Source organism: Archocentrus centrarchus, chromosome 15, assembly GCF_007364275.1.
Source record: "Archocentrus centrarchus isolate MPI-CPG fArcCen1 chromosome 15, fArcCen1, whole genome shotgun sequence".
Taxonomy (NCBI): Eukaryota; Metazoa; Chordata; class Actinopteri; order Cichliformes; family Cichlidae; genus Archocentrus; species Archocentrus centrarchus.
Window position 1 is genome coordinate 21816197 of NC_044360.1, and position 13473 is coordinate 21829669.

General features: G+C 43.6%; 1 protein-coding gene across 1 annotated transcript in view; it reads right to left on the bottom strand.

Moving 5' to 3' along the window:
• LOC115793447 (netrin receptor UNC5B-b) overlaps window positions 1-12998 on the bottom strand; it is a 51186-nt gene extending 38188 nt beyond the window's left edge. The window contains exon 1 of the mRNA XM_030748446.1: window positions 12200-12998. Coding sequence (XP_030604306.1) covers window positions 12200-12287 — 88 coding nt within the window. The 5' untranslated portion in view covers window positions 12288-12998. The remainder of the gene's footprint in view (window positions 1-12199) is intronic.
• Window positions 12999-13473: the final 475 nt, after the last annotated feature.

Below are 13473 nucleotides of genomic sequence, written 5' to 3' on the forward strand. Positions count from 1 at the left end.
TGGATGCAAGAGTGATGATGGTGTTTATTTTGGGAAACCAGAGTGTGTTTAAGGCTCTGAGAGTTGCTTTTATTAAAGTACGAAAAACTGCTTCCTATTGACTGCTCAAATAAAGACTGATTCCTTCAGTGCCGTGGACTGCTGGCCATTTCCAGTCGAGGAGGCAAAGTGCGTAAATTCATTTTAAGACAGGCTCCAGATTTATTAAAACATATCAACACTGTCAGTCATAAAAAAGGGGGGGTGGGGGGTGGGAAAAGGGGGCAGGGATTGAGAGGGAATAAAGGATGGGCAGCAGCATTAGTGGGCCCAGGTTTAAGCTCAAATAGCAGATATTATGCAGCTATAAGAGGATGCAGACCTTCCAGGAAGCTTAGCACAACTAAAAATTAAGGAACAGTTTGACATTTCTAGAAATGTGGTGGGCGCCTAACAACAATGATGAGTCACTGCTTCCAGCTAAGAAATTCTAGTTCCAGTATCTAAATACCTGTGAAATATTTCATTTTTAGTGGACAAACTTAATATAATGTGCTAACTGATAAAACGTGAAGGTGTTGGTAGATGTATTTTAACCATGGACAGGTTTTGCTAAGCTTCCTTTAATTCCTTTGATGCCAGGCACTAGAAGCCATATTGCATAACTATGTTTACAGAGCAAAAGTCTGGCTGATTTGCTCAGTTTGCAGCAGGCTTCTGTTATGACTTTCCCTGCACCGACTCTGTGTGGAGAGAGTTCAGGGATCAGAGCGGACAGGGCCGGGGCGCGCCTCGAGGGCACTGCCTGCCTTTCTACCGAGCAGGCTATTGTCCGGCAGCTGCATGGCTACACCACTTCAGGCCTATTGAGCAGCTTTAGCTAGGTGCAGTCAAAAGGCCTTGGCCTATTGTCTGATGTTAGATCTGTTTGAGCTGCAGAAGAACGCTCACTTCATCTACCAGTGAGAAAAAGAATTAACTCCACATGAATAGAGGTAGATTCACACAAGTAAAAAAGACACGTTAAACAAATTCAGGCCAACCTCAGCTCTCAAACAGTGACCTCAGTGACCTCTGCACAACCACACAGTATCATCTCTGTGTGCTGCTTACAACACACAGCTCAACACACTGAATACAATGCAGATTAGGCTCTAAGGCAAATGGGAAAAGACTCAAATTTAATATGACAAACAACTACTAACACCTACTACATTTAATACTTAGGCAGTTTTTTTCTATTGGTCATTTTCTGTCATATCATCTAGTTTATGTCCATTCACTGCTGTTGCAGGTATATTATAAATAGCAATAAAAAACCATCATAATGCAGAAATGGATAACAAGAGACCAGTTGCATTACAGGCAACTTAACTGTTTCCCAAAATACTGACTAAGTGTATGATCATGCAGACAAAATGGCCATATCACACTCAGTAAAAAAGCCATCTGGAGGCATCAGCACTTCTATGAGCAGAATTAAGTCAAAGTGCAGTGACTTTCCCATTTAAAGTGCCTCCAAAGAGCCCCATTATTACCTTCCCAGAATGCAAATGTGCTTTGGGCCAATTAGAGGTTAGCCAATACCAATGTAAGCCCATAAAAATCCACCCTTTCGTAATCATTCAACAATATGACTCATGGGTAAGACTGGAACACTAGCCTGTAAATGTGTCATGATTATGACTCTGTGCTTAAAATGAATGGAGGCGCTGTGTATTTCATTCCCACGGTGCTGGAGCTGAGCCATGCATGTTAGTGTCAGGGCCTCTAATGAAATAAATAGACTTGTGGTAGTACTTATTAGGCCTCCATAAGTGGCAGGTAAAGACAAGGGCCCTGTGGTGGATCAAAGGCAGTTAAATGTTTCTTTTTAGATCTCCCCTTATCAAGAGGTATTTAAAGGGGGGTGCTTTTTTGCTTGTGGAGACAGACGCCCTCATCCAGGATGTCTCTGTGTAATTACACGCCACAGAAGACCTTCATTCCTCTCCTCTTCACAGAGAGAGATGAAAGACAAGAGAGACAGAGGCATGTAATCGCTCCTCTAACTGAAAGAGGGGGAGAGGAGGTGAGGGATACTGAGAATAGAAGGACAAAGGGATGGTGAGTGGTGGTGGGGTTTTAATAAACCTCCTCTGTCTCTTGTTTACAGAGTCTCTCCTGAGTTCAGTCTCTCTAACTCTCACACACACCCATATAGTCTCCCTTTGAGTGAGGCTTTCATTATTTTTAGAGTTGCCTGTTCTTTGCCTCGGGACAGATGTGTAAATTGTTGTGCTAATGTAAGGCCCACTGCTGAGAGCTTTGGAGGGAAGGAGATTTACACACTCCACACCACTGTATAACTGTCACTCACAAACTCGCACTCACAAGCGCATGAAGACAGATGCCATGAGCGACAGCGTCTCAGCGCACGCGCACTCACAAGACCTTGTGCGCACATGCAGTCGTGCACGCGCATACACACACACACACACACACACACACACACACACACACACACACACACACACACACACACACACACACACACACACACACACACAGACACACAGACACACACACACACACACAGGCGTGGGTGGACATTGACATGCACACATAAATGTTCTACTTCCTTTTACCATTCACAGTCTCCTAACCCAAATCTAAGAAAAGACTCCCTCATCTCATTACAAAGGACTTTAAGAGCAGCACTTAAGTTTCAATCTGTCACTGTTTCACTGTAAAACTCTGATATTTTTCCATTGCGGGCACTATTTTCTCTAAAAGGAACACACAGGCAGAGTTGGACACTAACAGAATATATGTAATATAATGAAGTTACACATATTTAGAAATAAAAACAAAGAATACACCAGTTTATCAGCCGACCATCGGAATGAGTCAATATTTGTGTTGTTCAGTCGATCAGCAAATAAGAAGACATTCATCATCATTCAAGGCAGTGTTGTCTGTTATCAGTTTTGCTGTCCACACATCGATCCTGTTTCAGAATTTTACGTCCATTCAAAGTGTGATTGATGAGTTGAAAGCCTTTAAAACAGCCGTTTAATTAAGCTTCTTTGTCTGCTCCAGAGAGGGAATAAATGTCACAATTATGCATCCCTATACAAAACATGAGTATCTTGACATTGGTGCTAATTAGACTGCGGTTACATTTTTAACTTAAATGTGTGACACAAAGGGATTACTTTTTCACCTCGTACTATTCATTCTGAAATAAGCACTTGCTTCTAAAATTGCCTACATCATGAAATACCTGCTTAGCTGAATTTCTAGCTGACTCCAGATCAGCCTGTTACCTTTCTGGGCCTAGCAAGGCTAGATATTGGTACAAAAGAAGGGTTTTGATTTCTAAAGCTTCACCTTCATGAATGGCATTAGCATGATTCAGGGCACGACTACTTTGAGTGACAGGCTGTTGATCTTCTTCTTTTCTTCCTGCTGCTCCCTTTAGGGGTCGCCACGTCTGCCTCCACCTCACCCTATCTCTAGCATCCTCCTCTGCATGTCTTCCTTCGCTGCATCCATGAATCTTCTCTGAGGTCTTCATCTTTTCCTCATGCCTGGCAGCTCCATATTCAACATCCTTTGTTCAGTAGATCCTCTATCTCTCCTCTGCACATGTCCAAACCATCTCAGCCTTGCCTCACCCAACTCTGTCTCCAAACTGCTCAACCATCTGATATTCATTTCTAATCCTCTCCATCACTGAACTAGATCTCATGGTTGTGTTTGTGGTTGGTGCTTTTGGTCAATGAAGTTCTAGCTAGCAAGTATCTGTGCCTGTGCATGCACCTTTAGCTTTTTCCACAAAGGGGACTTCTGGTTTAAAGAAAAATCAAAACAATATAGCAACAGTCAAAATGCTAAACTGCATATTTATCATGTCATATGTTTAATCCATACAACAATCTGAGCATTTGACAGGAGATTACGCTCTTCTATTTCTTGTGCTAAGTAACTAACCAGCTGCTGGCTTTACTTTAACAGTTTTGCACAGACATGAGTCATTTTCAATGGTCCTCTGGAACACAGCATGTATGTGTACTTCCTAAAATGCTTTATTTCCTCTTTAAGTCATTTATCAATGGGTCTAAAAATTTGCAATGACAAATTTCATGAAATTCTAGATTTATATATATATATATATATATATATATATATATATATATATATATATATATATATATATATATATATATATATATATATATATATATATATATATATATATATATATATATATTTTTTTTTTTATGTCTGTGTTTTGTCTGTATTTTTCCCTCTTGGCCACATTTGTATTTTTCTCCATCATTCCGTCTGTCTAATGGCAGAGAAATGTGAGGTGCTCCAAAAAATCCATCTGTCCAGGAATCTGCCCGTCCGTCTGTCTGTCTGGGTCTCCGCAGGTATGTCTGTCTTTCCCTACGTGATCCTTGCTTCTTTCATTAAGCTGCAGAAGTGAAGACCAGGAGCTGGCTGCAGCGTGAAGGTTGAAGCTATAGACAGAGAGACACTGCTCAGTGTTTAATGATCCACTATAACTATACCTATTCATCTCCCCCAGCAGAGCAGAGAAATGCCATAGAAATGGTCCTCTGCTGACAATACTGCATCAAGCTAAATCCCAACTGTTCAGTCTGCACAATATGAAACATCTTTCCTGCTGCTTAAAAATGTTCCTTTAACACAAGGCAACATAAGGAAAGATTCAACACATATTACCTAAAGAAGCAGAAGCAGTTTAAAAGAATAATGTCAGTCAACAACAACAACAAAAAAAACTAAAAAGTGTCAGCCACTGCACCACTTCCACACGAACCAATCAGCCGAAACTTCAACGCTCACATCTATCCCCGATCAATAAACATCTATATAGTTTCCTTTGGTTGTGTGAGGAGCTTTCTCTACCTGCTGTACTCATAGGCATGCCGAAACACACACACACACACACACACACACACACACACACACACACACACACACACACACACACACACACACACACACACACACACACACACTGGGTCTTGTTGCTGAGAGGATTGGAGGCAAGTGAAGCTGAGCAGGGGAGTCAGAACAGAGACACCCAGAGTTAATGAACCCTCACCAGTCAGCATGGCTGTCCATCTGCTTTCATTATCCCCATAAACAGTGAGCCATGGGCACTGCACAAGCAGCCAGCAACACAGACCCACAAGCAAATAGCATATCATCATCCTAAATATCCCATTTGAATTATGAGGTCTCTGCTCTATATGTGTGTGTAGGACTGGGTGTTGCAGTGGGTATGGTGTAGGTTGGGGTAGGGGGCTCATATGTAGATTATAATGCCCATGTGCTGTAGCTCAGCTCACCACCTAAGTGGAGTGGCGGTGAGAGGTGAGCATGAGGTCGGCTGTTGAGCCCATCTGGTCAGCAGCAGGTAAGAGGCTTGAAACACACACCCGCTGACACACTTGATGCAAGTGTGAGCCCATACACTTAAAGCTAACCTTAATTACATGCATGTGCATCTGCCACATTAGATCAGAGCGCATCCCTCCACTTCACACATGGCACTGGTTTAAAAATGATTCCTAACTCTTCAACGGCTGATGCCTGGTAGCATTTTGTAGCATACATCGCATAACACCTGGCGTGGTGAATACACCAGGAGAATAAACCGGGTTTCCTCCTGTGCAATCAGAACGGCTGCCAGAACAAGAGAGATGAGTCTGTGCACGAGCTGTGCACTGATTGAAACTGAGGAGTGTGACCCCACTGTGATCCATGCAGAAAAGGGAGTAATACCTAAGTAATACAGTTGCTTTCCCATCATCTGTGCACCCTTCACACATAAGCACACCCACGCCAGACACACAAACCAGGCCAAGATGTGCCTGTCAGTGCTTGATTAAGACCTGCATCCAAGGCGAGAACAGAATCTTTACTGTGTATTGGAGGCTCTCAGTCAAAGCCTCTAGAGGAGAAGCAAGAATTAAGTCCTGGAGCTGGAGACATGTGGAGGAATTAAAGGGTGGATGAGGCCAGATCTCATTCTTTCACTCTTCTCTTTGCTATGGTTGCAATCCAAGAGTGTCAAAGCAGAAGCAGGGATTACTGCAGCTACTGTGGCTGTTTGTATGTGTCTGCATATCTCTGAAGGCTGACGATAGATTCTGTGTAGCAGACCTTTTCCTTTAACATGGACTTGAGAGATCCAACACTACAAACTAGAGGATAGCAATGGAATGGACAGAAACAATAGGAAGAGCAATGAAAAAGAGGAAGGAAAAGAAAATTCGTGAAAAATGAACAGTAGAGATGAGTGAAGAAAAGAAATGAAGATAAGTGACAAACAAAGAAACGATAGAAAAAGAGGTCAAAGGAAAGCCTGGGTCTGGGTGCGACCTTGCTGACCTCCGGTTAAGAAGCCAATCACAGCCTCATTACTGACAGAGGCAATGGGCTTAAGAGACAAACATGATGCTTTAACTCTGCAACAGCCGCTATGTTAAATAACAGCAGCACACTGCTGACATGCAGCCAATCACACAAAATCCATCAAGCCTTCCCTCCTCCCCCTACTACACAGTCACAAATACACTCATTAAGCATCATTTGCCTTGACTTAATTCACAGAGGAAGAAAAAAAAAAGCAAGTTGCTTGAGTCCTGCTGTTGCCTAGCTGACTGCCATGCAGACAGAAGGACGCAGGATCATTTCCGTTCCCTTTCTCAGCCAGAGATATGCACACGTACGCTCAATACGCCCATCTCTCCGGGGAGGTCTATGTGTCATCCCCTTACTTTAGACACACCAGCTGCTCGGTGTGTGTGCCCTGCAGTGTTAAGAGCCCCTTCCTACTTCGCACAAGCCCCCAGTGGCACCCACATCCACTTACACATAGGCATGACAAAGCTCCCCTTGCTCCCCTCTTTTACCCACCCTCGACAACTCAAACACCCCCCACATTCATAAGTACCTTGAGGGCAGATGGGACCCTAATAAGCGTTACACTCAAAGAAATGGGATTTTTCACACTGCCTTCTAAAGAGCAATTCCCAAACTCTGCCAGAAAACAGGCTACAAAAAAAAAAAATGATGGAGTGAGAGAGATATGGATGACAGAGGTTGGTATATGTGAGACTATAAAGCTATAAATACGCCTGATGAGACTATCAAGAAACTGAGGGAAGAGAAAGGGGAAATGGGGACAAGTGATAGCAGTTATTAATGACAGTGTGGAGGAATGTAGCTTTGTATGCCAAATTCATTTAAGAAACTAACACCAACTCTGCTGCTTCTATAATGCAGCACATTTCCTCTCCGGATGGGAAGTGTATTAGTAACACACTTTAAGCTGAATTTTTTTTTCTCCAGTTTGCCAAGCCCACATGACACACACACTGAGACAAACAGACACAAACACAAGCATGGCTGTGGTCTAAGCCCTGAGTGGACTTGGCTCAACTGGGTTTAGAAAACAAAACAGCCTCTGCTAAGAAGATGAGGAGGAATCTACATGGGCTGGAAGAAAAAAAAGAGCACATGCAGAGTGTTGGAGAAAAAGCACAGCCAATCAAATGCTGACACTGCCTCTGATCTATGGACCTCAGAGCAACCACTCTTACCAAGTGTGTGTATCTGTGTGTGTGTGCATGTGTCTATCTTGGGTGAGGGGAGTTTCTCTGGATCAGGACTGACCCCCCGTTGTGAATCCTTATCCTATTGGTCACGACTCTCAGAGTGCTGCTGAGATCTTAAATGAAAATTCCTCCACTAACTCACTCACTCCTCCCAAGTGACCTTGCATGTCTTTCGGTATTATACGCAAAAATGGTACCTCTTCATTAGAGGATGTGTGTCTGTTTTGCATTAAGTGGGTACATGCGAGTGGATGTGGGTGGGTGCTGTCTTTTTTGACGTTTGAAGTCACTGAACAGGTCTCGGTGCATCAGCTGTTGGGAGAATCTGAGATTTTTGAAATAAAACAGGCGGGTGTGCGCTCCTTTGCAAGCACAATGCACAATGTAAGAGTAACATAGCTTTAAAGCACACTTACGTGCAACTATAGCTCCTGTTGAAGTTGTGAATAAGAGCGTGTGTGTGTGTGTGTGTGTGTGTGTGTTCTCTTGCTGTCCTCCTTTACCCCACACAAAGGGGCAGAAAAGGCTTTCTGGAGTCTCCTATTCATCTAAAGCACAATGGAACCCCACAGAGGTTTTCTTCCTATTTCCCTGTCTGCTCCACCCATCTACCCCCACAGGCCAGGATGGAAGGGCAGGGGGTACCCTGTCCTGCAGGCAGAACAGCAACTCAGCTCCCATCTGCCACCAAAACTATCCCTCCTCCACCCCCAGTTTCTCCATCCATCCATCAATCCATCCCTCCAACCACCAACTTCTTTACTCAAGAACAGTTACTTCTAATGTGTCCTTTTGACACATTAGAAGTAACTGACAACATAAAATTAAACTTTACTCATTATATTCTAGGAGTACTATCTATACTTCAAATTTGAAACATTAAATGTTTGAATTAAACTGAAACATTCTGGTATTTCATCGCGCTTTTGTATGAAAGCAAACAGGTAGGAGGCACCATCTGCTGTGAGATAAACAGGACGCTTTAAACCAGAATCCACGAAAGCAATACCCGACACATTTAAATACCTTCAGCCCCTGATAATTACACTATTTTCGCGAGCTTTTCTAAATAACACACACATCGAAGAAGATGGTGTAGGCTCAGCAATATTGATTAAAACATTATTACCGCAGACTCCAAATACACTGAGAGCATATTGTATTTGCAGAAGTAATGACCTGTGCTTGAAACCATATTCATCTGAAGACAGGCAGTCGCTGCTCGAAACTTTCTCCTGCTACTAATTTCTCTTCACATTCTTCATAGTCAGCTCCCTCCTCCATTTACCTTGCTGTTTTGCACTCCTACAGAGCCCTTGCTCCTTGCTGCAGATTTATGGTCTGGTCTAACATGCGCAGTATTGGCAAAGCATTAAACATGTCTACTCTTAATACTGTGTGCTCTCTCCATCGATAAGAGCCTTAATAAAAACATCCCCCTAGTGGATTTGTGTGTCTCTTTGCACTTTCAATCCTCCACCTTCCTGCCTGACAATACCCCTCTTTCTTAACCACTGTTTCTTGTGTTGCTTTGCTAACTTTAAGCTGTTCCTTGCTTGCTTTCCTGCACAGCCTTTTACACCTATTTCTGCCCCCCACTCACCACCTCATTGTCTGGACTGTGCCAGAGGTTTAATGATGCTTGAATGCCACTGCTATGGAATTTTCATCTTCACTCTTTTCTCATAAAGGATATTTAAAAGGCATGCCCCGAGATCAATCTGTCTCAATGTGTCTCTCACAGATCCATTTCTCTTCCATCTCTCCTTTCTGTTTTTCCCTCTTTACTTTAAAATGGATAACATTAGCCTGCGCAACCTCTCTCTTGTTTGGTTCACACGCATCTTCTGCAACAGCTCCCAGATGCAATTGGCACACTTGCTCGAACTGCCCCTCTCTTATTCAGTCTATAAATGCCTGCTGGTGCCCTAAAATCCTTCACTACCTCCTGTAGCCGTCTGGGTCACTTACACCAATAGGAGACAAGCAGCTGTTCTCCTCCCACTTCTCTTTCTCATGTCAAAAAATTTGACCATCATAAGCACATTTTAAATATTAACAAAGACCACTTTGCACGTATGAATAATACAGCAGGGAGGGCAATGGCTGGCCAGCGAACCGATCCCCTGCCGCCTGACGGCCGTAAAACTAATGCACTGCCTCGGGACAGAATGGGGCCTGATGTGGTCTGGGAACAGGACGTGCTTGTGGGCCTCGACTGGCCCATGGCCTGGCTCAAAGAGAGCTGTCTGTCTGTTTATTTATCACGGTGCCCAACCACCTGTCCAGATCTCTGCAGATGCAACAGCCTGGCAGCACTCTTGTTATGACTACATGTTTTGGAGACTCTTTAATCTAATCTGACATCTCAATCTGTTGAGCGTCTTTGAAGCCAAATCTACTTTGGTGTTTGTTTGACATTAGCTTTGTTGTCACATTCCTTTCTTTCCATGCATCTAAATCTCATAACCAAGATGTCAGACAATTACAGATTTTTTTTTCAGGGCACATTGTACAGCAGCTAAAAAAAAATGGCTTCACTAACTCACATATTAAGGAATGTGAGTCTTCTTGCAGCTACTGCACTGTTATTCGCCGGCAAGAAGATTCCCACACTTAACACAAATGAGACAGCACTTTCTACGAGTGTCACTATTCATCCCGTCCTCTGTGGGAGTGTCTGACATGCTACGCTCGCTAACTCCGAACACTTGACTGGCCCTTTGCTACTTCCCTAGCCTTACACACTCTTCTCCTGTCTTGACCTCCCAGTCTGCACAATGGGTTCATGTGGGCTTACTGGACATCTGGTCATCTCTGGGTCACAAACACATCTCACATATGTCTTTTTTTTTTTTTTTTTGGTAATTCTGCTAAAATCATTAATAATGAGACACATCAAGAGAGGCGGTGGACAGCAGGCTAGTTACTTCAGACAAGTTTTCCTGGCAGGCTGGGTAATTAATGTGTATGCCAACACAGAAAGAGTAGTACCACAGCAGAAATGTGAGCTCAGCAGATCCACAATACAGGCAGAAACAGAGACATGAGGGATCTGGGGGGGGGGGGGGGGGGGGGGGGGGGGGTGGCAGAGGTAAGGTTTAAACACAATGGGAGAGAAGATAAATGCAATCCGTCTGTCCCATCATGCTTTCCCTAAATATATCCCTGCCTTCCTTTCTCCCAGACAGAAACTTTACTGGGGCACACTGTGCTATTGTCCCCTGGTGTCCCCCTCCTCTTGGTTCTGTTCCCCTAACAGGACCTCATTGCAGCCCTCAACTGTTTATATCGACATTTCTCATTTTTCATGCAAGGATTTCAGAACAGTCCGCAATTTTAATAAACGTAAGCTGCTTTTCTGCTCTGCCTGTTCAGGGAATAACACACACAAGAGGACCTTGGGAGGTATGGTGGGGGTTCTTACTGGCATTCAAATAAATGGTCACATTCTTGGCAGACAGTGTATCCCCCAAAAGATTATGGTTGCCATCAAGTTCAAATCTGAGTTCTTCACTGGAGGGTCAGATTTATTTATTGGAGAGGTCTTTTAGCAAGACCAATGCAGAATCTGCACACACTGTTGTCTGCATTGTTCTTTTTTTTTTTTTTTTTGCCTACTGTAAAATGAGCTTAAGTCACAATCCACTAAACCCTCAGATTTCTGCCTTGTATTTCAATCTGAACTGACAGCGGGTGCAGAGGAAATCTTCAGAATCAGCCACCACTCCGCTTCAATGAAAGGAATCATTAATCTAACACTAGAGATGTGAAGTGTCCCCTTGGTGTTCAGGTCCTGTCCCATCAGCTCACCGGCACTGACCTGTCCTGTGTGCCAAGAAATTTCATCTTCATGAAAGCTGGCTGCCGTCTTTGATGGCACTAACACTGGGCAATCCCACTGATAAAAGTCTGCTCTACCACAATCAAAGCCCGCGCTCTCCAGACTGCAAAACGTTGTCTAATAAAATAATAATTAAAAAGGTATAAATCGTTTATGAGGACAAGTTTAGCATTTCAAAAACAACTGGCACACCCAAGCTTGAAACAAGGACCACTATATTTAGACGCTAAATCTTCCAAAGAGAATTTTAAAAAATGAAAGAATCTCTTCCCCTGAAGCACTACAAGTGTTCTGTCTTACTTTTCACGGGGCTTTGCTTTTTTCTTTTTGCAGAGGCCAAGAAGGCATGGAGCAAAACCTTAATTACTCCCTGCGCACCAGGGGAGTTTGATTTTTCCGCTCCAAGAAGAAAAGAGAGCTCTGAGCTCAGGTCTACTGTAAGGCTGAAGACTACGCTGTGAATAAAAAAAGTGCTCGTCAGCAGGTGATCCCAGCCCCCTGCACTGTTCACACATTTAAAAAAATATATCCCACAGACCAGTAGCTGGGCTCTGCAGGTAACTTTGAGGTTAGACACTTGTAGTAAAATCTGTAAACTTTGTAACATTTTCAGGTTTAGATCGTTTGTTTTAAACTCATTTAAAAAAAAAAAATCATTTTGTGTGTGAACACAGCTGAGCGTGCGGTCCTTATATCACAGTTATTACAGTCCAAAATGCGCTTTAATTTCACTTACCAGTAGCGGACACGGCATATCCCCCAAACAAGAGGAGAAGAGCAAGAGGACCGAGACCTTGGTCACGCTGCATCCGTACAGAGCGCATCTTTCCCGTCTAGCCGTGGTGAAACGTCCCGGATCGTCCACGCAGCGTAACCTGCGGAGCTTTTAATACACCAAGTAGCTTTTGTCCAGCAAGGTCTTTACCCCAGAATGATTGCACAGGGAACACTCACACACCAGCGAGTCCAGTAATTGAGTTAGAAACCGCTGTTTTTGTAAATAGTTGACTCTTGACTGTTGACGCAAACGGCAATGCTCAAATCACATCCATCACCAAGCAGCTTGAGAATGTCTGGGAGAGGTTGAAAGGGCGTAATTTCCATGCGTAAATAAAGTTTGGAGAGGTCCGTAGATGTCAAGCTCTGCTCAAATAAAGAAACAATTTATCGTGACTATTCCTGGTAGACTTCATTTCCAGCTCCACTATTTGGGAGCCGTGAGCGCATAGGTGCTACGAGAGTCACCAAAAAGTTTGACGCATCGCTAAATGGAGAGATCAAATTAAACGAGGGGGTCTGGGAGGGGAGGGAAAAGAAGAGAAAAGAACACAAAGTAGCACGGGGTAATTCTGTCAGGTAACCGCGGACACCAAAGACCGGATTTCCGAGTTTGTGCTGGGCCCCTGGGTGTCTTGTATCGTCCCCGTCCGCAAGGTGTAAACATGAACACGGGGATCAGCGCCAGCCTCACAATGCCAGCCTCCGGACTACCAGTCCCAGCCTGGCCAATCACATACTATCCTCCTCCTCCTCTTCTCAGAGTGAAGGCTGAACAAGTGAAGGTAAAGTAGTGGCAAGCGAGGAGGAAATAGATGTGAGGGGAGAGATAGAAAACCCGGATCTGCTCTGGATTCAGCAGGAATCCTTTTGCTGCCAAATGAGGTTGAGCTTGTGAGTTTCCCATCTATCTATCTATCTATCTATCTATCTATCTATCTATCTATCTATCTATCTATCTATCTATCTATCTATCTATCTATCTATCTATCTATCTATCTATCTATCTATCTATCTATCTATCTATCTATCTATCTTATAGAAATATGACTATAGAAGTCCTGTTGCACCAGTGTTTGGCTTATGTGCCGATTATTTCTTGTCAATCCACCCTTTCCATCCACAGGTCATATTTTACTCTCAGTGTCCACAAGAGAGCACCCTTTCATAAATGAGACCTTCTGCAACGAGGACCTGAACTAACGGGGTCTTCTGCGGCACACATCGCTGTTC